General features: G+C 43.3%; 1 protein-coding gene across 2 annotated transcripts in view; it reads right to left on the bottom strand.

Annotated features, from left to right (window-relative positions):
• Positions 1-340: 340 nt before the first annotated feature.
• Positions 341-27,923, bottom strand: part of LOC137753666 (zinc finger protein 585A-like) — a 31,875-nt gene continuing 4,292 nt past the window's right edge. The window contains exons 2-5 of one of the 2 annotated variants that reach the window (XM_068528955.1): positions 20,584-20,684; positions 18,114-18,269; positions 15,989-16,115; positions 341-4,708 (exon numbers count right to left, since the gene is read on the bottom strand). In XM_068528955.1, the coding sequence (XP_068385056.1) occupies positions 1,347-4,708; positions 15,989-16,115; positions 18,114-18,218 (3,594 nt within the window). In that variant the 5' untranslated portion in view covers positions 18,219-18,269; positions 20,584-20,684 and the 3' untranslated portion in view covers positions 341-1,346. Of the gene's footprint in view, positions 4,709-15,988; positions 16,116-18,113; positions 18,329-20,583; positions 20,685-27,923 lie in introns of those variants that run through there. The other variant, XM_068528956.1, reaches the window with a different exon arrangement.

The following is a 27,923-nucleotide window of genomic DNA, read 5'->3' as shown; positions in this document are numbered from 1 at the left end:
TTAAAAGGGCTGACATTAACGATTGGCATGGATGTTGAGAAACTGGAACTCTCCTACAGTTTTGATGGGAATGAAAATGGGAAGTCATTTTAGACCAGTTTCTTAATTTCATCAGGAGTTACACGTTCATCTACCCAGTGATTCAGACACTGCACTCAGTTATCAATAAAAAAGAAACATAATCCACATAAAGAACTGATGCAAATGTTTGTAGCAGCTTTATTTTCAAGAGTGAAAACCTAGAAATAACCTAAATGCCCATAAAAAGATGAATGGGTAAACTAACAGTGGTACATCCAGATAAGAATGCTACTCATCAAAAAATAAAGAGATGAGCTATTCGTTTATATCACTGATGAATCTCAAATAATTATGAAACAAAGGAATTCAGAAGAAAAACCCAGTAAACAGTTGATTCCAATCAGATAAATTCAAAAAAATGCAAAGGTATCTATTCTAAGGGAAAGTACATCAATGATTACCTGGAGAGGTGGGAAGGGCAAGGAGAGATAATAATAGGACATGAGGCAAATATGGGCATTATCAGAACTCTGGTGATGGTTTCGAGGTTCATACCTAGGTGAAAACTTATTAACTTGTAATACTTCAAACATATGCAATTTAGTACATGTGAATTATACTTTAATATAGCTTTAAAAATTGTCTCAAGATGAAAAAATCTGTATTTCTCACTCTTTTTGGAAAATAGGTTTGGCAACCGTATACTGAATCCACCAACTCTCTCCTTATGCCCTCTGGGGATCAGTCTTCCCTCAGTGGTAGCAAATATGGAGAGCAATGAAGTACATTTCTACCTGAGTCAACAGGCATGCTGCCTAGATCACAAGAGCCACATCCCCTTTTCTCTTTCTTTCCTGCCTCTGCAGTAAGGACCTTGAAGTAAAATTCACTAGAATCAGTGTATAAACTGATCCTGCACAGTCAATGTCACAGAATCTGGATACACTTTTAGAAGAGGCACATTCCATCCAGTTGGCTGCAATGTCCTCCACTCCCTATTAAACCGGAGTTTCTGCACCAATTATGGTTTCCCCCAGACCCAATGGTCGGAAATATAGTTCTCTGTAGACTTGGGGAATACACGCCCTTCAACAGTGCCTCAATACCCTATAATATCCAATTTGAATAAGGGAAAAATATTCATGCCCTCAGAAGCACTTGAGGTGAGATTCAATTCAGACCAATGGCCCCTCAGTTTTCTCCACTGCCCCTATACTGAACAAGGAAATTGCACATTCCCTGTACTTCTATGCCTTTCTCTCATGTAAACTCTCCAATCATCAGAAGGATTTGCTCATAAAAGATTTCCCACATTTAGTGCACTCTTAAGGCCTTTCTCCAGTGTGACCTCTCTCATGACAATGCAGTTTGGAGGCGTTAATAAAAGATTTCCCACATTCACTGCACTTAAAAGGCCTTTCTCCACTGTGAACTCTCTGATGATAATAGAGGTTGGAGCTACGAGTAAAAGATTTACCACATTCAGTGCACTTATAAGGCCTTTCTCCAGTGTGAGCTCTCTGGTGTATAATGAGGATATTTCTTTGGACAAATGATTTCCCACAATCACTGCACTCATAAGGCCTTTCTCCACTGTGAGCACTCTGATGATAACGAAGGCTAGAGCTGCTGGCAAAGGATTTCCAACATTCACTGCACGGATAAGGCTTCTCTCCAGTGTGACTTCTCAGATGTGCACGGAGGAGGTAATTAGCGGTATAAGATTTCCCACATTTGGTGCATTTGTAAGGCCTTTCTCCAGTATGAATTCTACGATGATAACGGAGGGTGGAGCTAGCGGTATAAGATTTCCCACATTCACTGCACTCATAAGGCTTCTCTCCAGTGTGACTTCTCTGATGAACACGGAAGAGGTAATTAGTAATAAAAGATTTCCCACATTTGGTGCATTTGTAAGGCCTTTCTCCAGTATGAATTCTACGATGATAACGAAGGCTAGAGTTGCTGGTAAAGGATTTCCAACATTCACTGCACTGGTAAGGCTTCTCTCCAGTGTGACTTCTCAGATGTGCACGGAGGAGGTAATTAGTGGTATAAGATTTCCCACATTTGGTGCATTTGTAAGGCCTTTCTCCAGTATGATTTCTACGATGATAACGAAGGCTAGAGTTCCTGGTAAAGGATTTCCAACATTCACTGCACTGATAAGGCTTCTCTCCAGTGTGACTTCTCAGATGTGCACGGAGGAGGTAATTAGTGGTATAAGATTTCCCACATTTGGTGCATTTGTAAGGCCTTTCTCCAGTATGATTTCTACGATGATAACGAAGGCTAGAGTTCCTGGTAAAGGATTTCAAACATTCACTGCACTGATAAGGCTTCTCTCCAGTGTGACTTCTCAGATGTGCACGGAGGAGGTAATTAGTGGTATAAGATTTCCCACATTTGGTGCATTTGTAAGGCCTTTCTCCAGTATGAATTCTACGATGATAACGGAGGGTGGAGCTAGCGGTATAAGATTTCCCACATTCACTGCACTCATAAGGCTTCTCTCCAGTGTGATTTCTCTGATGAACACGGAAGAGGTAATTAGTGGTATAAGATTTCCCACATTTGGTGCATTTGTAAGGCCTTTCTCCTGTGTGAATACTCTGGTGTTCAATAAGCCTACACTTACTCTGAAAAGATTTCCCACACTCACTACATCCATAAAGACTTTCTCCTGTGTGAATTCTCTGGTGTTGAATGAAGCTATTCCTAAGGATAAAGGATTTCCCACATTTGCTACACTTATAAGGCTTTTCTCCAGAATGAAATCTATAATGATTACACAGATCATTGATAGAGGTAAAGGATTTCCCACATTCACTGCACTCATAAGGCCTTTCTCCTGTGTGAACTCTCTGATGATAATGGAGGTTGGAGCTAGTTTTAAAAGCCTTCCCACATTCACTGCACTTATAAGGCCTTTCTCCTGTGTGTGATCTCTGATGACATCTGAGGGCAGACCTAGACATAAAAGATTTCCCACAGTCACTGCACTCATGAGGCCTCTCTCCAGAATGAACTCTCTGATGATAACGGAGGGCACTGATACTGGTAAAGGATTTCACGCATTTGCTGCACCTCATATAAGGCCTTTTTCCAGAATGAACCCCCTGATGATAACAAAAGTTGGATTTAGAGGTAAAAGATTTCCCACATTCACTGCACGTATAAGGCCATTCACTAGAATGAATTCTCTGATGGTAACGAAGAATAGCAGGAGTAATAAAAGATTTCCCACATTCACTGCACTCATAAGGCCTTTCTCCAGTGTGAGTGCTTTGATGATAATGGAGGTTAGAGGTACTGGTAAAAGATTTCCCACATTCACTGCACTCATAAGGCCTTTCTCCAGTGTGAACTCTTTGATGATAACGGAAGTTAGAATTAGTGGTAAAAGATCTCCCACATTCGTTGCACTCATAAGGTCTTCCTCCTGTGTGAGATTTCTGATGATATCTGAGGGCAGGCCTAGAGAAAAAAGATTTCTCACATTCATTGCACTCATAAGGCCTTTCTCCTGTGTGATATCTATGATGAGAGATGAATGCAGACCTAGACATAAAAGATTTGCCACATTCACTGCACTCATAAGGCCTTTCTCCAGAATGAACTCTCTGATGATATTGGAAAGCACCGGTAGATGTAAAAGACTTCCCACATTCACTGCATTTATAAGGCCTTTCTCCTGTGTGAGATCTCTGATGAGAACGGAGGGTGCCATTAGTGGTAAAGGACTTCCCACATTCACTGCACTCATAAGGCCTTTCTCCTGTGTGAGATCTCTGATGATAAATGAGGGCAGACCTACAGGTAAAAGATTTCACACAGTCACTACACTTATAAAACCTTTCTCCAGAAAAAACTCTCTTATGTCGAATGAACCCGGAGCTATGGGAAAAAGACTTTGCACAGTCACTGCACACAGAACTGTTTTCTCCACTGTGCAATCTCTGGGGATAAATGACGACACACTTGTGAGTTAAGGATTTCCCACATTTGCTGCACTTGTCCTGTCCTGAGCCAGTATAAATTTTTTGATGTTGACTGATGGTTGAGCTTTGTCTAAAGGATTTGTCACTTCTGCTAAACACATGAAGCCTTTCTCTAGTGTGGACTCTCAGGTGCATAACAAATGTGGATTTGTACCTGAATGTTTTCCCACATTCACTGCACACAAAACACTGTCTTTCAGTGTAGACACACCGGTCCTGAACAAGTGTGTGTTTGGGGCTGAGGGCTTTCTTGCATTCTCTCCAGGTGTGATGATTTTTCCTGCCTTGTGAAGTTGACCCACACTGGGTGATTTTGCTTGGCTTCTCCACAGTATGAGTGGCCTGTTGCTGCAGATGTCCCACGCTGGCCAGGATTTTCCTAGAAGTAAGAGGCTTCTGTGACACTTGGAATCTGTGGCTCCTGAAAAATGAAGCCCTGTGTACAATGTTATTCAAAGGCATATAAAATTTTGTTGCACATGCCCCACATCTCAACAGTTTATGGCTGTGTTGTGTTCCCTGATGCTCGGCCAACTGGAAAATATCTCTCAAGACTGGACCACACATCTCACAGGGGTGTGTCTTCTGGGAAAATGGAGCTGCCTTAGGAGACCCAGCCTGTGACACTCCTACAGGAACAGTTTCTTCACAGGGTGTCTCCTCGCCTTCTGCTCCACAGCAGCAACCTGAATGCAAAGAAACACTTGTGAAGTACACATTGACTCCATAGAGAGGGGGTTAACTCACCACAAATGTGCAGCTGTCTCATCTAAGACTGAATCTTTTCAAGCAAATGCGATACTTTTCAAGACAGGGAGTTGGAAATCAGTTTAAGCAGCAGCTGCTGTGCATTCCTGGGTCCTTACAATATGAAAATGGTAGAGACCTCAACAGGGGAAGGATACAAAAATAGGGTGTGACGTAAGGAAGAGAAGCAGGGTCTAGTGCTTGTTTCTCTGACCACAGCTTCCTGCAGGACCTTTTCTACTGCTGATGTGAAGCACAGTAGAAGGGTGTGATCAAGGCCGTGAAACCACAATCACAAGAGATTATGTGCTTTTCGAGGTCAATTTAAGCATTTGTTCACACCTCACAGCAGAACATATGAAAAGCAAGGTTACAGAGTAATAGAGAAAGGGTGGTGAGAGAAATGGGTGAGATGTGGAATCCAGAGAGGTAGAGATTATCACTGGGCTGGAAATCACAGTAGAAATGACAAAGTAGTTGAACTGACAGGTTGGCAAAAGGTTAAAAGTGGAGGAATAAAGGTAGAAATGTGGTGTGGCCACTGGCAATGGCACCAAAATTCTCATTGAACAAGGACAGGTTCCTGGTATAGTCTTTTTTTTTTTTTTAAAGAGTATATATATATATATATATATATATATATTGATTGGCTGCGTTAGGTCTTCATTGCTGCACACAGGCTTTTTCTCTAGTTGCGGTGAGTGGAGGCTGCTCTTCGTTGCGGTGCGCAGGCTTCTCATTGTGGTGGCTTCTCTTGTTGCGGAGCACAGGCTCTAGGCACATGTGCTTCAGTAGTTGTGGCGCACACGCTCAGTAATTGTGGCTCGTGGGCTCTAGACTGCAGACTCAGTAGTTGTGACGCACGGGCTTAGCTGCTCTGTGGCATGTGGGATCTTCCTGGACCAGGGCTGAAACCTGCGTCCCCTGCATTGACAGGCAGATTTTTAACCACTGCACCACCAGGGAAGTCCCTAGGTTCCTGGTATATTCTTAACACGGCCCTTATGTCACACTCTCCCCAGCTGTAATTCACCAGAATCAGGCCCACTCTGAGCCCACCTTGCCATGGCTAGACCCATGTCCATCCCATGATTCACAAAGGACTCTTCTAAGAGTCCTTTACCTTACTTTGCCCTAAGCCCTAACTATGCAACTACCTGGGACCAAGCACTGAAGGGAAAAGGACAAGTGAATGGCCAGCACTGTCCCAGAGCAACTCAGCACACAGCAGACCCAAGAAAGAGTACAAGGTGAGTGACGTCAACAAAACAGTAGAATAGGAGACACCGCCCTTCACCACCAATGAGAAATAACTAATCAGCTATCCATGAAGGAATTAATTAGCCCTGGAAGGCTCAAGAGTCCAATTAAGAACCCACTACAGCAGAGTGGAGCATAAAAAAAAGGAGTATGCACACAGAAAGGATCGCTGGAGAGACTGTCTTAGCAGAGACATCTGGAGATGACTAGGAAATGGAGGCCAGGCTATCACTGGGCTACCTCTATCAGCCACAGGTTGGGTGCCACTGCAGTCCCAAGTGGCCTGCGCTGCAGAAGACCCCAGTTGCCTGCTCTACAGCGGACACTGGAGCTTTCACCACTGAGTTATCCAACAACCATGGCCATAGTGGATGCTCTGGTGAGTATGAAGCTACTGGGCCAGCCCTCAGTTGGACCTGCTGTGCCGATCCAGGATCAGGGCTGCCACACCCTCCAACCCTGTACATGTCCTGGAACCAGAGGTGCTGCGCCTGCTGTGTGTGTCCGCATTCCAGACCCTGACTCCACAACTACACCATGTACTCTGGTGTCTCAGGCACTGGAGACAACTTCACTATAGAGAAGCCAGATCCACAGACCCACAGCCACTGTCTACATGTACAGCCAGACACAGACTCCATGGCTGCTCCCTGCATAGCCACACATCACAAACCAAAGCCAAGGGCTTCCCTGGTGGCACAGTGGTTAAGAATCTGCCTACCAATGCAGGAGACACGGGTTCAAGCCCTGATCCAGGAAGATCCCACATGCCATGGAGCAACTAAGCCCATGTGCCACAACTACTGAGCTTGCGCTCTAGAGCCCACAAGCCACAACTACGGAGCCCGTGTACCACAACTACTGAAGCCTGTGCGCCTAGAGCCCGTGCTCCACAACAAGAGAAGCCACCACAATGAGAAGCCTGCTCACTGCAACGAAGAGTAGCCCCTGCTCACCGCAACTAGAGAAAGCCCGCCCACAGCAACGAAGACCCAAGGCAGCCAAAAATAATAAATAAAATAAAATAATAATTTAAAAAACCCAAAGCCAAGGCTGCTGAAGGCTATCCAATGACCCAGACCCCAGTACCACTGTCACTCCACAAGTGCCTGTACACAACACCCCGGTTCTGTGGATGAACAGGTACCCACATATTAGACACCAGTGCCACTACAACCAAAAGGGTGCCCAAGAGCCGACTGGGCACCAAGAGGAATCCCCTTGCCCACAAAGTACTCCATAGGAGAAAAAGAGATCAGGAATTCCTCAGCAGCCTTCTCCACCACTTTGGACACCCTCAGCCTGGTTGATTGAGGACTCCTGATATCTTTGCTGACACTGACTTCAGGTGAAGAAGCTGCACAGAGACCAACACAGTTGGGCCTTCCCCAGAGCCTGAATGACCACAGCCCAACCTTGCACCCACCACCAGTGGAGGTCTTTCCCCACCAACACTGTAATGCGAAGGGAAAAAATTACTACACCATCAAATCAGCAGACATAAATGCAAGCCTACAGGAAACACAAAAAAATCAAGGCAACATGAAACCAATACAGAAATACCATAATTTATCAGAAACCACACCCAAGGAAATGGAGATCTACAAATGGTCAAAGAATTCAAAATTATTGTTTGAACAAAGTTCAGTGAAGCAACAACAAAACACAGATAGACAATTCGACAAAGTAAGGTAAACAATACACAAACAAAACAAGTTGCTCAACAAAGAGACAGAAATGAAAAAGAACAAAATTGGCTGGCCGAGGATGCACTGAGGGACAGTCCCTGGTTGCCAAACCTAAGAGCTGCAGGGGACAGGTGCACCTTCATCCAGTTGCCTATAGGTTCCAGCACCCACTGGGCTCATGAACGTTGGCTGAGAGGAACAACAGGATGGAGAAATCACCCCACACTTTCAACCAATGATACTGGAGTTCCTAGCATGCCCACTCTCCGAAAAGGCACTCAGATGTGAAGAATCAACAGATGAATTGATAAATGAATATGTGGGAAATGCCTATCAAATCACTGATGGGATTTTTTTACTTTTTTTTATTGGAGTATAATTGCTTTACAATGTTGTATTAGTTTCTGCTGTACAATAAAGTGAATCAGCTATATGTATACCTATATACCCTCCCTCTTGGACCTCCCTCCCACCCCCTCCATCCCACCCACCTAGGTCATCATAGAGCACTGAGCTGAGCTTCCTGTGTTTTATAGCATGTTCCCACTAGCTATCTATTTTATGCATGTATTCTATATATGTCAATCCTAATCTCCCAATTCGTCCCACCCTCCCCTTCCCCTCAGTGTCCACATGTCCATTCTCTACGTCTACCTCTCTATTCCTGCCCTGCAAATAGGTTCATCTGTACCCATTTATGGGATTCTTAATGTGATACGACAGGCAGCTAAGAAGACACATCAAAATAAGAAGAAATGGAGCAATACCAGATCATTATATATGTGATCACACACATACATATACATACAGACACACAACAAATAAATCCTCTTAATACCAGTAGGGTGTCAACTAACATGTGGGAAAGAAGACTGTCTCTACACTGACTGTCCTTACTGCAGTGGTTTTTCAGCAGTCGGTCTCTGAAAGAAAACCTCCTACAGGAATGAAATAGCACAACCACCTTGTGCTTTAACAGTCTGCTCTTACCCATTACCAGAATAATTTATGTGTTCTTACACCTTTAGACTTGTATGGGTATTAAAATCTTCAAGAATAATGAAAGCAACCAGAACCAAAATGGTATATATATGAAGTATATGCCTTAGGCATCTATTTTTCGACTAGATGGAAACTAGATGGAAATACTGAAGACACTTTTTAAAAAAAATTTTTATACAGCAGGTTCTTATTAATCTATTTTATACATATTAGTGTATATATGTCAATCCCAATCTCCTAATTCATCCCCCCCCCCCACTTTCCTCCCTTTGTGACCATACAAATATCATATATTAACTCATATATGTGGAATCTAGAAAAATGGTACAGATGAACAGGTCTGCAAGGCACAAATAGAGATACAGATGAAGAGAACAAAAGTATGAAGACCCATTTAAATTGCAGGAAAGATGCATTGCTTCTGTCAAAGAATTATGACTATAGGCTTAAGCTGCAGAAGTTTCTTTTATTGTACTTTTGTTCTACCTTTGTGTTCTGAATGTTCAAACATAAAATTTTTGTATTAGAAGAGGCATTTCAACAAATACCTGTTGAAAAAGAGTAGTCCCAATAATCTGATGACTTTATTTCTTGTTTACCTAAAAGTTAGTCATTTGAAAGTTTGTTTACTTTCAAGATCCTTGGTACACTCACATGTTAGGACTGATGAAAATCATTCCAAAAGAGCTATACTGGAATACATGTAGGAAATGCTTTGACTAGTTTAATATAAAACCGTACAATAAAACGGAAATTTCATATACATGCAAAAATTCTGAGTTGGTAAAATAACTTTCATCTATTGGGCATGAAGCCTGTTGGTAAAATTACTTCATTTGTTGGGCATGAAGTGTAATAAAATGATGACACTCTCCCATTTAAAACAAACAAACAAACAAATGAGCCCACAGAAATTTTGGTGCTGAAAAATACAATGAAACAAACAACAAAGCACAATGGAGAGAGTATCAACAGCCAATTTTATCAAGCAAAAGTAAAAATCTAGGAACATGAAAACAGGTGTTTCAATTACCCAGTAAGGGGGAGAAAAAAGAAAAAGAATGAAGTAAAGAAAGCCTATGCGGATTATGAAATATAAAGCAAAACATTATTTGTATTTTCAGAGCCCTTGAAAGATAAGACAGAAAGTGGTAGTAAGCACATTTAAAGAACCAATGGTTGAAAACTTTCTAAATCCAGGGAGAAGAGTAGATGTCCTGATACTCACAGGTTCGATCAAAGGGAACTTCACTGAAGCACATAAAAAAACTGTCAAGGGCTTCCCTGGTGGTGCAGTGGTTGAGAATCTGCCTGCTAATGCAGGGGAAACGGGTTGGAGCCCTGGTCTGGGAAGATCCCACATGCCGCAGAGCAACTAAGCCCGTGCGCCGCAACTACTGAGCCTGCACGTCTGGAGCCTGTGCTCCGCAACAAGAGAGGCCGCGATAGTGAGAGGCCCACGCACCGCGCTGAAGAGTGGCCCCCGCTCGCCACAACTAGAGAAAGCCCTCGCACAGAAACGAAGACCCAACACAGCCAAAAATAAATAAATAAATTTATATATATAAAAAAAAAACTGTCAAAAAGCAACTACAGGGTCTTCTCTTGTGGCACAGTGGTTAACACTCCATGCTCCCAATGCAGGGGGCCCAGATTGAATTTCTGGTCAGGGAACTAGATCCCACATGCATGCTCCAACCAAGAGTTCACATGCCACAACTAAGGAGCCCAAGTGCAGCAACTCAGAATGCAGTGAGCCACAACTAAGGAGCCCGCATGCTGCAACTAAGACCCAGCACAACCAAATAAATAAATAAATGTTAAGAAAAAAAAAAAGCAATTACAGAGAATTCCCTGGTGGTCCAGTGGTTAGGACTCAGCACTTTCACTGCTTGGGCCTGGGTTCAATCCCTGGTCAGGGAACTAAGATCCCACAAGCCTTGCAGTGCAGGAAAAAAAAAAAAAAAGGCAATTACATATTATTCAGTCATTAAAAAAGAAAGAAATAATGCCATTTGCAGCAACATGGATGAACCTAGAGATTATCATACTAAGTCAGGTAAATCAGAGAAAAAAACAAATATGTGATATCACTTACATGTGGAATCTAAAAAAATAGTACAAATGAATTTTACATACAAAACAGACATAGACTTACAGATAAAACTTATGGTTACCAAAGGGGGAAGTGGGAGAGGGATAAATCAGGAGTATGGGATTAACAGATGGACACTACCATATATAAAATAAACAATAAGGATTTACTGTATAGTACAGGGAACCATATTCAATACCTTGTAATCAACTATAATGGAAAAGAATCGAAAAAATATATATAGATATATACATATATATCTATAACCAAATCACTTTGCTATACACCTAAAAAAAAGCAATCACAAATGGAAAATTTTGAAAGCAAGCCATGCGGCGCAGCCAAAAAAATAAATAAACAAATAAAATAGGTCTCAAGATATATATATTTTTTTAAAGTGAAAAATTTAGAGCAATAAATGCTCACATTTAGAAAAAGAAAGACCTCAAACAACTTTATGTCTCAAGGAACTAAAGAAAGAACAAATTACACCCAACATTACCTGAAGAAAGGAAATAAGAAATATCAGAGCAGCAATAAATGAAACCAGAAACTAGAAAAAAGAGAAGATAAAGAATACAAGGAGTTCATTTTTGAAAAGATAAATAATTGACAAGCCATTAGGTACACAAAGAAAAAAGAGAAAAGACTAAAAAATACCAACACCCATTTATGATAAACACTCTCCAGAAAGTGGGCATAGAGGGAACCTACCTCAACATAATAAAGGCCATATACAACAAACCCATAGCAAACATCATTCTCAATGGTGAAAAACTGAAAGCATTTCATCTAAGATCAGGAACAAGACAAGGATGTCCACTCTCGCCACTGTTATTCAACATAGTTTTGGAAGTCCTAGCCACAGCAGTCAGAGAAGAAAAAGAAATAAAAGGAATCTACATTGGAAAAGAAGAAGTAAAGCTGTCATTGTTTGCAGATGACATGATACTATACAAAGAGAATCCTAAAGAAGCTACCAGAAAACTACTAGAGCTAATCCATGAATTTGGTAGAGTAGCAGGATACAAAATTAATGCACAGAAATCTCTTGCATTCCTATACACTAATGATGAAAAATCTGAAAGAGAAATTAAGGAAACACTTCCAGTTACCACTGCAACAAAAAGAATAAAATACCTAGGAATAAACCTACCTAAGGAGACAAAAGACCTGTATGCAGAAAACTATAAGACACTGATGAAAGAAATTAAAGATGATACAAACAGATGGAGAGATATATCATGTTCTTGGATTGGAAGAATCAACATTGTGAAAATGACTATACTACCCAAAGCAATCTACAGATTCAGTGCAATCCCTGTCAAACTACCAATGGCATTTCTCACAGAACTAGAACAAAAAATTTCACAATTTGTATGGAAACACAAAAGACCCCGAATAGCCAAAGCAATCTTGAGAAAGAAAAATGGAACCGGAGGAATCAGGCTCTGGGATTTCAGACTATAATACAAAGCTACAGTAATCAAGACAGTATGGTACTGGCACAAAAACAGAAATATAGATCAATGGAACAGGAAAGAAAGCCCAGAGATAAACGCACACCCATATGGTCACCTTATTTTTGATAAAGGAGGCAAGAATATACAATGTAGAAAAGACAGCCTCTTTAATAAGTGGTGCTGGGAAAACAGGACAGCTACATGTAAAAGAATGAAATTAGAACACTCCCTAACACCATACACAAAAATAAACTCAAAATGGATTAAGTCCTAAATGTAAGGCCAGATACAACTCTTAGAGGAAAACATAGGCAGAACACTCTATGACATAAATCATAGCAAGATCCTTTTTGACCCACCTCCTAGAGAAATGGAAATAAAAACAAAAATAAACAAATGGGACCTAATGAAACTTAAAAGCTTTTGAACAGCAAAGGAAAACATAAACAAGACAAAAAGACAACCCTCAGAATGGGAGAAAGTATTTGCAAATGAAGCAACTGACAAAGGATTAATCTCCAAAATTTACAAGCAGCTCATGCAGCTCAATATCAAAAAAACAAACAACCCAATCCAAAAGTGGGCAGAAGATCTAAACAGACATTTCTCCAAAGAAGATATACAGATTGCCAACAAACACAAGAAAGGATGTTCAACGTCACTAATCATTAGAGAAATGCAAATCAAAACTACAATGAGGGGACTTCCCTGGTGGTGCAGTGGTTAAGAATCTGCCTGCCAATGCAGGGGACACGGGTTCGAGCCCTGGTGTGGGAAGATCCCACATGTCGCTGAGCAACTAAGCCTGTGCGCCACAACTACTGAGCCTGCGCTCTAGAGCCCGTGAGCCACAAATACTGAAGCCCGTGCACCTAGAGACTGTGCTCCACAACAAGAGAGACCACCGCAATGAGAAGCCCGCGCACCACAACGAAGAGTAGCCCCCACTCGCCGCAACTAGAGAAAGCCCACATGCAGCAACGAAAACCCAATGCAGTCATAAATAAATAATTAATTAATTAATAATTAAAAAAAAAACTACAGTGAGGTATCACCTCACACCAGTCAGAATGGCCATCATCAAAAAATCTACAAACAATAAATGCTGGAGAGGGTGTGGAGAAAAGGGAGCCCTCTTGCACTGTTGGTGGGAATGTAAATTGATACAGCCATTATGGAGAACAGTATGGAGCCTCCTTAAAAAACTAAAAATAGAACTACCATACGAACCAGCAATCCCACTATTGGGCATATACCTTGAGAAAACCATAATTCAAAAAAAGTCATGTATCACAATGTTCATTGCAGCTCTATTTACAATAGCCAGGACGTGGAAGCAACCTCAGTATCCATCGACAGATGAATGGATAAAGATGTGACACATATATACAATGGAATATTACTCAGCCATAAAAAGAAACGAAACTGAGTTATTTGTAGTGAGGTGGATGGACCTAGAGTCGCTCATACAGAGTAAAGTAAGTCAGAAAGAGAAAAACAAATACTGTACGCTAACACATATATATGGAATCTAAAAAAAAAAAAAAGATTCTGAAGAACCCAGGGGCAGGACAGGAAATAAAGACACAGATGTAGAGAATGGACTTAAGGACATGGGGAGTGGGAAGGGTAAGCTGGGACGAAGTGAGAGAATGGCATGGACATATATACACTACCAAATGTAAAATAGATAGCTAGTGGGAAGCAGCCACATAGCACAGGGAGATCAGCTCGGTACTTTGTGACCAGCTAGAGAGGTGGGATAGGGATGGTGGGAGGGAGATGCAAGAGGGAGGAGATATGGGGATATATGTATTTGTATAGCTGACTCACTTTGTTATAAAGCAGAAACTAACACACCATTGTAAAGCAATTATACTCCAATAAAGATGTAAAAAAATAATAAAATTAATTTTGCAAAAAAAATCAGAAATTAAAGACACATTACAACTGATAACACAGAAACGCAAACAATCATTAGAGACTACTATGATGAGTTAAATGCCAACAAACTGCATAACCTAGAAGAAATGAATACAGTCCTATGAACAAACAACCAAGACTGAATCATGAGGGAATTCCCTGTTGGTCCAGTGATGGCACGGAAAAAAAAAAAAAAGAAATGAATGGGATGAAAATCCCAGGACCAGATACATTCACTGGTGAATTCTAGAAAACATTTAAAAAGAATTAGCATCAATCCTCCACAAACTTCCAAAAATTGAATAGGATCAACAACCTCTGAACTCATTTTATGAGGCCAGCATTACCCTGCTACCCAAGGACACTACATGAAAAATGCAGACCATTCATGATGAACACATAAGCAGAAATCCTCAATAAAATACTACCAAACCAAATTCAACAGCACAAGAAAAAGATAATATACCCTGATTAAGTCTGACTTACCCTTGGGATGCAAGGATGCCTCAAGGTACACAAATCAACGTATGCAATACCCCACCACCCTAGCAAGTGGAGTATAAAAATCATATGATCTTTTCATGATATAAACTCTCAACAAATTCGGTACAGAAGGAACGGACTTCACCATGATACACTCCATATAATGTGGCAACTCACAGCCTACTTCATATTCATGGTAGAAGCTAAAAGCTTGTTCTCTGTAAATCAGGAACAAGACAAGGACGGTCACTTTCTCATCACTTTTATTCCACAGTGTACTAAAGTCTACACAGAACAATTAGGCAACAAAAAGAAATAACAGACATTTAAATCTGAAAAGAAGCAGCAAAGTCTTCTCTGCAGATGACATGACGTTATGTATAGAAGACCTTAAAGACTCTCCCACCAAACTGTTAGAATGAATAAGCAAAATCAGAAAGCTGCAGGATACAAAATCAACATACAAAAATCACTCGCATTTCAGCACAATAACAATGGACTATCTCGAAAGAAACGAAGAAAGCAATCACAGTAATAGCATCAAGACCAATAAATACTTAGGAAGAAAGTTAACCTAGGAGTAGAAAAATGTGTACAATGAAAATCATAAAACACTAATAAAGGAAATTAGAGATGGAAACAAATGAAAATACATCCCATATTCATGGATTGGAAGAATTAGTATTGTTAAAATGGCCATAAGGGAATTCCCTGGCAGTCCAGTGGTTAGGACTCCGTGCACTCACTCACTTCCGAGGGCCCAGGTTCAATCCCAGGTCGGGGAACTAAGATCCCAAAAGCCTGACTTTACTGGTGACGCAGTGGTTAAGAATCCGCCTGCCAATGCAGGGGACACGAGTTCGAGCCCTGGTCCAGGAAGATCCCACATCCTGTGGAGCAACTAAGCCCGTGCGCCACAGCTACTGAAGCCCACGTGCCTAGAGCCCATGCTCCGCCACAAGAGAAGCCACCGCAATGAGAAACCCGAGCACCACAACGAAGAGTAGCTCCCGCTCGCCACAACTAGAGAAAGACCGCATGAAGCAACGAAGGCCCAACGCAGCCAAAAATAAATAAATAAATTAATAAATTTACACAATAGCAAGGACTGGGGCTGCAGGAGAGAAAAGATGACAGTGCAAATACCCCAGCCTTCTACCTACCACAACAACTACACAGAATACTGGGGAAGCAAGCTGTCCTTACACCACATGGGTGGACAGAACACGTCCTTCGGAAAGGGGGGTGAGGGTGAGGCAGGATACAGAGCCTAGCCCAGGTCACTGGGGAGGGTGAGGGTCTTACCCAGCGAGGATATAAGTTCGTAGCTCTCCAGCATCACACTGAGGTACAGGCGTCTCTGAGCCTCATCAAGAAGCCTCCACTCCCCCCAGGAGAAGCGCACAGCAACATCCGGAAAGGTCACACCACCCTGTCATGAAGGGGAGAGATGAAAGCTTGAACATTCTCCCTCTGAGAACCCACAATCCATCTCCTCATATATCTATTCCAGTCATCCTCCACCAGAGATCCCCACCTGAGAGAGGATGCCAGGCCCTGGTGCAAGTGATGCCCTCTGTCTCCTCACAGCCTATTAATCACTTTGTTCAGTCCTCAGCATAACAGGTAGGGGGGCACATAGATGCCATCTAAGCTCTGGGCTAGACCTGCAATGTCCCGTCCCTCCAGCCAAGCTTCACCGGTAAAGCCTCAACACCAGGGCTTGGGGGCCATCAGCTCCCACTTCCTCTCCATGTGCACATCATTCTGTAGATGACATTTCTCTCACAATTTCAGACCCTACAGTTGCGCTTCCACAGCACTGCCACATCCCTGCACCACACCATAGAATTCTCCCTGAACATACCCACACATTTGGCGCTTGGCATCCAGAGAGGGCTTGAGAAATTCAAACAAGATTCGGTACAACCCCAGTCCTCTGATGGATCCAACACCAGAGTAAGCCACAAACGCTGCTTAGAAGATCTCCCCAACTGCCTCTAATCCTTGCTTCAGTATCAGCCACCCAGAACCACGTGTGAATTTCATATTCCCTCAACTCTCTTCAACTTTTTACTGCCAGTTTTGCCCCTTCAGCAGCCACAACACTCCTCTCTCTCTCCACTCAACCTTTGTAAAAAAAAAACAAAAACAAAAAACCCCAGTCCTAAATATCTCCCTGCCAGGCACAGTGACCCACAAATGACGACATTTGCCACAGGCCGTATCCACTAGCAAGCCTCAAACGTCCCAGACCCCGTCAAAGCTCATCACAAAATTCTGGAGAAGCCACATAGTAGTAATACTAAATAAGCAACAGCCCCAGTCTCACTGCCTTCTTGTCTCAATTACTCCTAAGTCTCCTCAGCCGTCACTTGTCCACTCATCCCATGGAAACCTCGGCCTCCCACCAGATCAACCTCTCTCCCATACCGTTCCCACTGCCACTTCTCTACCTCACCTGGGTTTTCAATGCCCAGCAAACCCAACCAGGCCCTGAGCCAGAGAACCACTCCTTAGCACACACCAGTCTTTCTGACCTACTAATACCGTGGCCACTATAACCTGCATCCCCCCTAAATGTGAGACAGCTCCACCCTGGTCCATACAGTAGACATCACTTTTGAAAGTTTCCATTCCTGAACGCCTTCCCCCGTTTTCCAGACCTGCCTGTCCAGCTGCCCACTTGTTGCCTACACTCACTCTTCTCTGAAACATCTCAGACTCTTTAACAGAGCCAAAACAATCTTGTGATATTTCCAAGGAAAATTAACCTGCTGCTAACGTCCCCATCCAGTTGATGACGCTTTCATCCCTTCATCTAATAGAGCCAAAAACCGTCCGGCCATCCATCACTACTTCCTTTCTGTCATCAGCAACACCCACAATTTGGCTTGGCCCTTCTCCAAAATTGGATCCAGAACTTATCACACTCCAGGACAGTCACTCTGGTCCATCAACACTCACCTAGGCTATTGCAATTAATCTTCCTGTGTTTCCTGCCTACCCCCTTACTCCCATAGTCTTATCTCTTGTCTGCAACTAGTTGTAGCCTCTTTTGATCTGAGGAAGACCACCTCCCACCTGCGATTCAAACCTCATATTACTTGTATAATAGATGGCCAACTTCTCAAGCAGCAACACTGCAGGCTTGACTCTGGCCTCGCTGCATCTTGTTTCTAACAGAAAGGACAGAGTTGCTGTACCCCGGTCCCGACCTCCAACCTTTCCGTGTATCCTCCTCTCCGCCTGTAACCCTCTTCTACTCGCGACCACACACTGTCTGTCGGAAACAGAACTCCACCCACGATCGCCTCACCGTCCTGGACACCGCGGCCGGGGCTAAGGGCAAGTGAGCAGGCGCCCCGCACTGGGGGCTTCAGTGTCTGGTGGGGTGAGGGCGGTGAGGACCCAGAGAACAAGCGTTTACCTGAGGCGGGTCCCTCAGCGCCGCCGCCATAGGATTCTGTGGTCTCAGAGGACCGGGAACGGCGGTCCTTATCACGGGTCTGGCGCGCGGCACCCCGGGCTGCATCGCCGAACCTGACACGCCTCTGTGCAGCGGGGACACAGCCTCCTCTCGGACCTTCCCGTTCCCGACCAGCGAGCCAACGGGAGAGACGCCAAAATAAGCGCGACTTGGCTGGCTAGGCGGTGTCCCCTTCCTCCCTCACTACTCCGTGAGGACAACCACCCCCGACAGAGGACAACAGTATCCGAGCACAGTTCCCTGCTCCACCGGACCCCCCACCAAGCAAAATGATCGCCAGGACAGGATGTCGGAAGTCCCGCCCGTGACGCATGCTCACTCGGGGAAAGCCCTCATCCTGATCCCTCATTGGTTCATGCCTGGTGTCTCTGTGCCTAGGCTCTTCCGGGTAATATTGTTCTCAGAGCTCTGGAGACCTCAGGGAAGGGTGTTCTCCATCCTTACCGCCAGAACGTTGGCTGGGAGGTACCCCTAGGAATGCGGGAGAAATGATGCTCCTACCCAGAGGGAGGGGCTTTGCTCCTTGTGAAAGGCGTGAAGAGACGTTGTTTTAGACTCCTTGAAGTTCAGCCTGCTCTCAGAGGACAAGTCTATTATTTTAGACGTTTCCAAATTCTACTACTGTGTGGGCAGAGAATGTTGCCCCCCCCCATTCCACTTCTAAAAGGATCAAGCCAGCCCCCACTGCAGCCGTTCCCCAAAGGTGTGCCCTGAGGGGAAATCAGGATGGAGAAAGGCAGGAAGCATTCTGTGATTTGGACAATGACCCTTAATAGTTAAGATGCATATCTAAGGACCAATTTCAAGGAACCCAGATTCTTGCATCTTCTCATACACAGAAAAGCACTGAAATCATTAACTTGAGTTGTCTGTTCTTTGTGATTACCAGCAATCCCTTAATGTTCGACTACCTGTTTTTTCCAGAAAAAACAAAACAAAACAAAAAAACCTCCTCTATATCCTGGATTCTCCCTTATGGAGCAGTTCCTCAGAGCGATCTGAAAGGTTGTCTCCAGAGCTATAGTCCTGAGTAAGATCCCTGAATAAAACTAGAAACTTTTAGGTTGTGTGTTCCTCTTCAGTCCACAACTGAGGTAAGCGGCACATCATTCGACAGAGCCATTCAGACATAAATGAGTACATACATAGCTGGAAAATTGATGTTACTGCTCTCAAATACTTGTAGCCTGAAGCATTAGAGTCACTTTTGTGAGTTTCAGTGTGATTGGTTAAGAACAATAGAAAAGATCCCATTCAGGTCCTGACTGGCAAGAAAGAAAAGGGACATGTTAAAAACAAAAAAAACAAAAAAAACTTCAACCCCGGGTTTCAGAACCAAAAAAAAAAAAAAAAAATCAACTGAGTAAATTTTTAAAATATAATTGGCTTTAGTGATTGGTTCACGAATCAAGCGTCATCCCATCTGACGAGTAGAGGGGCGCTCCAAAGGGCTACAGAACGGGAAAGGTTTTTTTAAGGTACAACAAGGAAGTAATCAATAAAAAAGATGATTTCAGGCTTAGGTAACCTACCTATGGGGAATGGAAAGGGTCTATGTGCCAGATTACCTCATCTTCCCTTGGAGTGATGGAGATGGCCCCATGTGACAGATTACCTCATTGGTGCCAACCAGAAAATTCTTAACTGGTTAAGGCTACATTCCCAGGGAAAGTTGAAGCTTCAATTAGGTTAGGTATCAAGGCCCAGTTTTGTGTCATGGCCTATCATAAGTAATGATACCAGGTCTGCTTCTGGTTCCACACAAAACCTCTCTCTTGCCTGCATAGTTAGGGATTGTCTCACTCATTGAGGAACACTTTTATCCATGTAATACTTTTTATCCATATCCCCAGATACATGCAATTCCTCTTAGGAATCAAACAAAAAGCAACTTAATTGATGCTATTTTGGGTACCACACAGAAGCTGTGATTTTTCAGTTGGAGTACATATGCAAAAGGCAGCACCTGAACCCTGAAATAAAAGGGTATCCGAACTCCATGATCTCGTCTTTCTACTAGGAAGTGATGATTATTTTTGCAGGCCCTGGTATGACATTTTGTATGTGGAGTTGAGATTATCACAGAAAAACAATTGCAAAGTGTGCATTTCAGAAAGAAGTTAATAATGTTTATGAGTTCTTTAAAGACAGTAGCAGAAATAGCTCTAAGGACACACCAGTAAAGGGTGAAAAAATTTGAGACATGTTTAGAAGAAAGCTCTGTGAAGTCAAAAATGATAGAATCAAGCTGAGCATGTGATTGTCCTAAACATTAATAATTGTGTGAATTTTGTCTCCAAAATGTGATTCTTTCATTCCTGAAAACATGGAGCAATACTACTTTGCAGTGATAGTTAAAGAGGAAAAAAAAAAAAAGAAAAAAAAAAAAAAAAGAGGACATTAAGAGTACCTGGAATAGGGACTTCCCTGGCAGTCCATGGGTTCAATCCCTGGTCAGGAAGGAACTCAGATCCTGCATGCTGCACGGTGCACGAAAAAAAAAAAAAGTGCCTGGAATAGTAAAAATAAGAGAGAAATTGAGGTGTCATGTTTATTCACTGCTCTAACAAATGATCATTGGGCACACACTGGATTTTCAGGAACTTTTTCTAGGTGCATGGGAGAAATTCAGGCACAGGAGAAACAAAGATCCTGCCTTTGTGCAGCTTCTATTATGTTTAAGGAAAACACAAGGAACATGAAATAAGAAATACTAAATTATATAGCATGTTAGAATATGGCAGTTGCAATGGAAACAAGGAGAGAAGGCGATTTTGCTGAGCAGAGGGAATGGGATGTAATATTACACGGAGCAGTAAGGAAGGACTCCTTAATAAGAGCACCACTGAGCAAGGATGAGCCCTGTGAGGTTTTATGTTGCTGTTGTTCTATTAAAAGATAAGTGAGGTACATTAAAATTTTGAGTAGATCATTTGAGCAAACATCAGTTCAAACTGGACAGCCCCAAACCAAACTAGGGGAAAGACTTTTGCAGAGCAGGAAGGGAAACAAAGCAAGGAAATTATTTGATTGGCTCTCGCTTAAGGCATAGCCTTATTTGGGAAAGCCTAGTGGGCTGTTTGTGATCAGTTGTTCTTAAGTTTCTATTTCTTCCCTTGGAGGCATTTACAAGAATTTACTCTGGTTCAGGTTTCCCTTTGCTTACAAGGCTGTTAAAACATTGGAGCCACCTCAGTCTAATGGCTTCCTTGTTTAATTACAGTTCCAAGCAAAAGAAGCAGGTGGCTACGTGGTTTCAGTGTGTGGGGCTCCCACAGGTGTCCTCAGGAGGTCCAGTGCTTTTAGCCATTAGCCTGCTTAGCTCACTGCAGAGACTCTCAGTGGGTGTCCATTAGAAAACTTAACTCTGCTTCTCTCTTAGAGTCTGCAGATCTACAGCCCCGCGGACTGGGGCTGAGAGGCAGGCAGCCTGGCCTTCCTGATACAACTTCTCAGTTTCATCTCTGCACTGACCCTATCCATCAGCATCACCTAGGGACCCATTAGAAATGCTAATTCTCAGTTCAGAACTCAGACCTATTGACAGACACCTTGGGAGAAAGGCCCAAGTACCAGTGTTTTAAGAAGTCTCCAGGGGCAACACACCATTGTAAAGCAATTATACTCGAAAAAAGATGTTAAAAAAAAAAAAAAAAGACGAAGCCTCCAGGGGCTTCCCTGGTGGCACAGTGGTTAAGAATCCACCTGCCAATGCAGGGGACACGGGTTCAAGCCCTGGTCTGGGAAGATCCCACATGCCGCGTAGCAACTAAGCCCGTGCGCCACAACTACTGAGTCTGCACTCTAGAGCCTGGGAGCCACAACTACTGAGCCCACGTGCCATAACTACTGAAGCCTGTGCGCCTAGAGCCCGTGCTCCGTAACGAGAGAAGCTACCACAATGAGAAGCCCGTGCACCGCAACAAAGAGTAGCCCCGCTCGCCGCAACTAGAGAAAGCCTGCGTGCAGCAACAAAGACCCGATGCAGCCAAAAATAAATTAATTAATTTTTTTAAAACTTAAAAAAAAAAGAAATCTGGACTTGGTTCATCATTGGTTCCTTCTGAGGCCTTTCTCCTTGGCTTGTAGATAGTGATCTTCCTTTCTTCACATGGTCTTAATTCTGTGCGCATCTGTATCCTCATCTCCTGTTTTTATAAGGGCACCAGTCATATTGCATAAGGGTCCACACTAATTACCTCATTTTAACTTAATTATCTCTTTTTAAATTTTATTTATTTGGCTGCGTTGGGTCTTCATTGCTGCGCGCACGGGCTCTCTCTAGTTGTGGTGAGTGGGGGCTACTTTTTGTTGCGGTGAGCGGACTTCTCAGGGGTTCTCACTGCGGTGGCTTCTCTTGTTGCGGAGCACGGGCTCTAGGCATGCGAGCTCAGTAGTTGTGGCGCACGGGCTTAGTTGCTCTGCGGCATGCGGTATCTTCCCGGACCAGGGCTCAAACCCGTGTCTCCTGCATTGGCAGGCGTATTCTTAACCACTGCGCCACCAGGGAAGCCCAACATATGATTTTTTTTTTTTTTGGCTGCACCGTGTCTTAGTTGCGGCACGTGGGATCTTCATTTCTGGTGCGGAATATTCGTTGCAGCATGCGGGATCTTTAGTTGTGGCATGCGGGATTTTTAGTTGTGGCATGCGACCTCTTAGTTGCATGTTAGTTGCGGCATGTGGGATCTAGTTCCCTGACCAGGGATCGAACCCGTGCCCCCTGCATTGGGAGCACAGAGTCTTAGCCACTGGACCAACAGGGAAGTCCCCAATATAAGTATCAATAAGTATCAATCTTTGTTGATACTTATTGAATTCTAGTGTTGTTTAACTGTCTGAGACTCACTTCCTGGATGGCTCCTCATTACTGTTACATTATTGTAAATTTTAACTGAATTATTAAAAGGATATTCTAAGTTTGTTTCTGAAGCTTATTACAGTCAAGCCATTCAAGATGGCTGCTCTCTTGTTCTCTGTACACCCCCTGATTGACCAGTCCCTGCTTCACTCACACGGTTATCCAATCCTCTTAATTATAGGACTTAATCAGTAACTGCTTATGTGCTTGCCCCCCGCCTCAGCTGCTGGTTTCCCTGGTAACTGTTGAGGCAGCCTGACGTCAATTCCTCCTATAAATGGTAGCCTCCTTCTCCCCCAAGTAGCGAAGTTTGCTGCCATGTCCTGCCTGCTGTCACAGTGGGGTGTTGCTCCAGGACCTTTTGCTTCAGTCTTGTAAGATCCCCTATCCAATAAACCATTGATATCTCTGTCACTGACTCTGGGCTGTCTCTTCAGTCTTGAGGCTGGGAAAGTACAGAGCTTGCAGACCTGCGGGGTGCAGCCTAACACACAGTAATCTATCTTTGGATGAAGGTCGAATGCCCTATGTCCTGCAACCAGGAGATTATGCATATTGAAAAAGACATCAGATAAAGGACTCTTCACAGCCACGTTGGAAGGGGCCATATCAGGCCACCTCTCCTGAATGCAAGTCTTTGTTTCTAACACTTGGCTTCAACTAACTGAGACCAGCACTACCAGACCAGGATGAGAAGACTACATTGGAAGTAGACAGCTGACCCAAAATGCCAGACCAGGCCTGTACACTAATTACTTTGTTAATTGCTCAGACTTCTGCTTATGAACCAAACTTATTTTTCTTGGGCTCAATAATATGCAAGTTTCAAAAATTCAATTCAATTGCTGGGCTTGTAACCAATTACCTATGTCCAGCACTTCTGGACTACCCCAGTGGATTTCACCTCTCCAGGGTTCAGACTGGCTAGCCCTTACGGATTTATCTTAGAAGAAATTCTAGTGCTAGTGCTAGAATTCTAGTGCTGTGTAAGCCACTCCCAATATCACTAAGTGGGACCCTGTAACATGGCCTATTAACGATAGCTGTTCTGGGACTTCCCTGGTGGCACAGTGCTTAAGAATCCGCCTGCCAATGCAGGGGACACGGGTTCGAGTCCTGGTCCAGGAAGATCCCACATGTCACGGAGCAACTAAGCCCGTGCGCCACAACTACTGAAGCCCATGCGCCTAGAGCCTGTGCTCTAAAACTAAGAGAAGCCATTGCAATGAGAAGCCTGTGCACCACAAAGAAGAGTGGCCCCCGCTCGCCGCAACCTGAGAAGGCCCGCAAGCAGCAACAAAGACGCAATGCAGCCAAAAATAAATACATGAATTTATTTTTAAAAGGGGTATTATCTAATTTTTAAAAAATGATACTTGTTCTGAACCTGGACCCTAAATATTCCTTTTTGCGGGATGTTAAATATATTGGGTCGTTCCTAATGGGATCCAGTGGATTTATGGAACAAGTTTATGGCCTTGGCTCCTCCCGAGTTGGTTAGAAAGATGCACATTTGGTTTCCCTTGGGCTTAAAGTCATCTATGGGTAGCCTCAGAAACAGCCCCTGCCAACTTGCCTTTAATGTGGGCTCACTGGGTTCTATCAGTTTTCCAACATTATGATTATTTGGCCACAGTATTTATTCCTTCACTTAGAGTAGAAGATTTCATTATTCACATAGAGGCGTTAACAAAATTCGCCCAGCAAGACTTAAACGATAGTAATCAAGCCATTAGCTTGCTCAATCAAGCCATTAGCTTGCTCCATGATAAAAGTGATCCTACAGAATCGCATGGCCCTCTATATATCAACTGCTTCCCAAGGGGGAACTTGTGCTATGATCCATGATGAATGTTGTGTTTTTATAAAGTCTGATGAGTCTTTTTTTTTTTTTTTTTTGATGTGGACCATTTTTTTTAAAGTCTTGATTGAATTTGTCACAATATTGCTTGTTTTATATTTTGGTTTTTTGGCTGCAAGTCATGTGGGATCTTAGCTTCCTGATGAGGGATCGAACCCACACCCCCTGCATTGGAAGGTGAAGTCTTAACCACTGGACCGCCAGGGAAGTCCCTGATGAGTCTTCTAAGATAACCCATCTTATAATATATGAAGAATCAAATATCCACTCTGATTGATCCCAGTTTAGGGGAAATACTAGGAAAATGGTTTGGTTCAGGAGGATCTTGGCTTAAATCTTTACTAATGATATTATTACTCCTATTGGCAATTTTAATTCCAATAATGCATTACAGTCAGGGTGAGGCAACAACCATACATAATGTCTGCCCATAAATTCCTTCATAAACCATGTTTTCACCTGCAAGCCTTCTATAGTATTACCATATTTCTGTAATTATATTGCCCTCTAAGTTTTTTGTTAGCTATTTAAGTTATAACAATACACTGATCATCAGGGCCTAGCAACTGTAAATTTTTTACTGCCCTCAGGTCTTTGTATTACCAATATCAATAAAAGTGAACTTGGGGTCCCAGCTGGAGTTCATGAGACCCTGGCCTGCCTATTGCTCAGTCATAATCCTCCACATTTCCCTGGCTGGTTATAATCAGAACAGGTTCTGAAAAGATTAGATTCCTCCTTTTTATAATCTTAATACTTAAAAAATTAGTTAAGACTAGGATGAATTGAATTTGTCCCAGTTATTTGAACAGATTACTTTTTTTAACAGTGATCCATCACAATTTTAGTAGCCACTCCATCTATCTTCTTGTTAATGTCACTTTTAACGAACCACCTGAACATTTTTTTCTGATTCAATTCTGAGGTTTCTTTCATCTTATTTATAGTTACCTTTCTTCTGAATAATCCTTACCTTTCTCCCCAGCATTAAGCCCCACTCAACAGAGCTGAACAAGGAGATCCATAACATCATGCCTCACATCACACTGTCTCCCGTTTTGTTTTTGTTTTTGGCCATGCCGCGCAGCTTGTAGGAATTGACCCCGAGTCATCGGCAGTGAAAGCGCAGAGTCTTAACCACTGGACCGCCAGGGAATTCCCTGGTCTTCGGTTTTATCGTGGCGTCAATCAGCAGCTGGCTCAGAGGGATGGAGATAAAAGGTACAGTATCATTCTGAGTCATGGGGTGCCTTCTACAGCTCTAATAGCCTCTAGCTGCTTCCTTGATGGCTAAATTTTTGCTAGAATAGGGGGTGGGAAGCAGCCAAGGAACCATATTCTTGGCTGACATCCCCTCAGTGTACTTTTTTTAAAATTTATTTATTTGGCTGTGCAGGGTCTTCGTTGCAGCCTGTAGGATCTTTTTGTTTTTGTTTTTAGCTGCAGCATGCATACAGGATCTAGTTCCCTGACCAGGGATTGAACCTGCGCCCCCTGCACTGGGAGCCTGGAGTCTTTAACCACAGGACCCCCAGGGAAGTCCCCTTCAGTGTATTTCATTTGCAATCCATTTAGCAGAACCTACAGACTCCACGTCTCACGTATGTTTTTCCTCCTAGTCTTGAGTGCAGCACTTGTGCAAACTCAACCCAGGGATGCCCTGGAAACCAGCCTGTTAACAAAAATCCTTCCTCACCACCTTCTGTCTTTCTTTCTGCACAATAACCCCTTAGTCATTATTTGAATTAAAATAAGGGGTCATATCAAATATTCTATTCTTATCACCAAGTGCAAACCTTTCACAAGTATTTTTAAAAATTAATTTATTAATTAATTTATTTTTGGCTGCGTTGGGTCTTCGTTGCTGCACACAGGCTTTCTCTACTTGCAGCGAGCGGGGGCTACTCTTCATTGCGGTGCGCAGGCTTCTCATTGTGACTTCTGTTGCGGGGCAGGGGCTCAGGTGCATAGGCTTCAGTAGTTGTGGCTCCCAGGCTCTAGGGCGCAGACTCAGTAGTTGTGGCGCATGGGCTCAGTTGCTCCGCGACATGTGGGATCTTCCTGGACCAGGGATCGAACCTGTGTCCCCTGCATTGGCAGGCAGATTCTTGACCATTGTGCCACCAGGGAAGTCCCCACAAGTATTATAATTGAAGATATTTGCAAGACTCCACAGAGCGGACTCCTATGAGGTTTTCTTAAAAGCAAAGCATGGGAGGGACTTCCCTGGTGACCCCCCGCTTCCACTGCAGGGGGCGCAGGTTCAATCCCTGGTTCGGGAACTAACATCCCACGTGCCGCACAGCGCGGACAAAAAAAAAAAGCAAAGCATGTGACATAGAAAGACAAAGAAAATGCGAGACTATATTGGGGGTCAGAGACCTCCAGGGAGTTTCCCAGACTCTTATTAACACAGTGCTGTGATTCACTTCCAAGTTAAGCCACAGACATCTGAGTGGTGAACTGTGGCTTGAGGAGAGCTCAAGTCAGAAGATACCAGCAGGGATTTTTTTTTAAATTTATTTATTTATGGCTGTGTTGGGTCTTCATTTCTGTGCGAGGGTTTTCTCTAGTTGTGGCAAGTGGGGGTCACTCTTCATCGCGGTGCGCGAGCCTTTCACTGTCGTGGCCTCTCTTGTTGTGGAGCACAGGCTCCAGACGCGCAGGCTCAGTAGTTGTGGCTCACGGGCCTAGTTGCTCCGCGGCATGTGGGATCTTCCCAGACCAGGGCTCGAACCCGTGTCTCCTGCATTAGCAGGCAAATTCTCAACCACTGCGCCACCAGGGAAGCCCAGCAGGGATTTTTATGCCCTTCTGGGAACAGTTGAGCCAGACTGCATAAACATTACCATTAGCAATCAAAGTGACCCTAGTGTTGTCACAGGATTTTTGGATATTAAACAACACAAAATAAATCCCGCTGTCCTTATCTTAGCAAAGGGTCAAAGCCAGATATTCAGAAGTCCCTAGAGATAAAGCTAGAACTTTTCCAGTCCAGTTTTAAACAAATTCTACCTTACATGAAACA

Source organism: Eschrichtius robustus, chromosome 19, assembly GCF_028021215.1.
Source record: "Eschrichtius robustus isolate mEscRob2 chromosome 19, mEscRob2.pri, whole genome shotgun sequence".
Classification (NCBI taxonomy): Eukaryota; Metazoa; Chordata; class Mammalia; order Artiodactyla; family Eschrichtiidae; genus Eschrichtius; species Eschrichtius robustus.
Note: the sequence above shows the minus strand (reverse complement) of the source record. Positions and strands in the feature narration are given on the sequence as shown.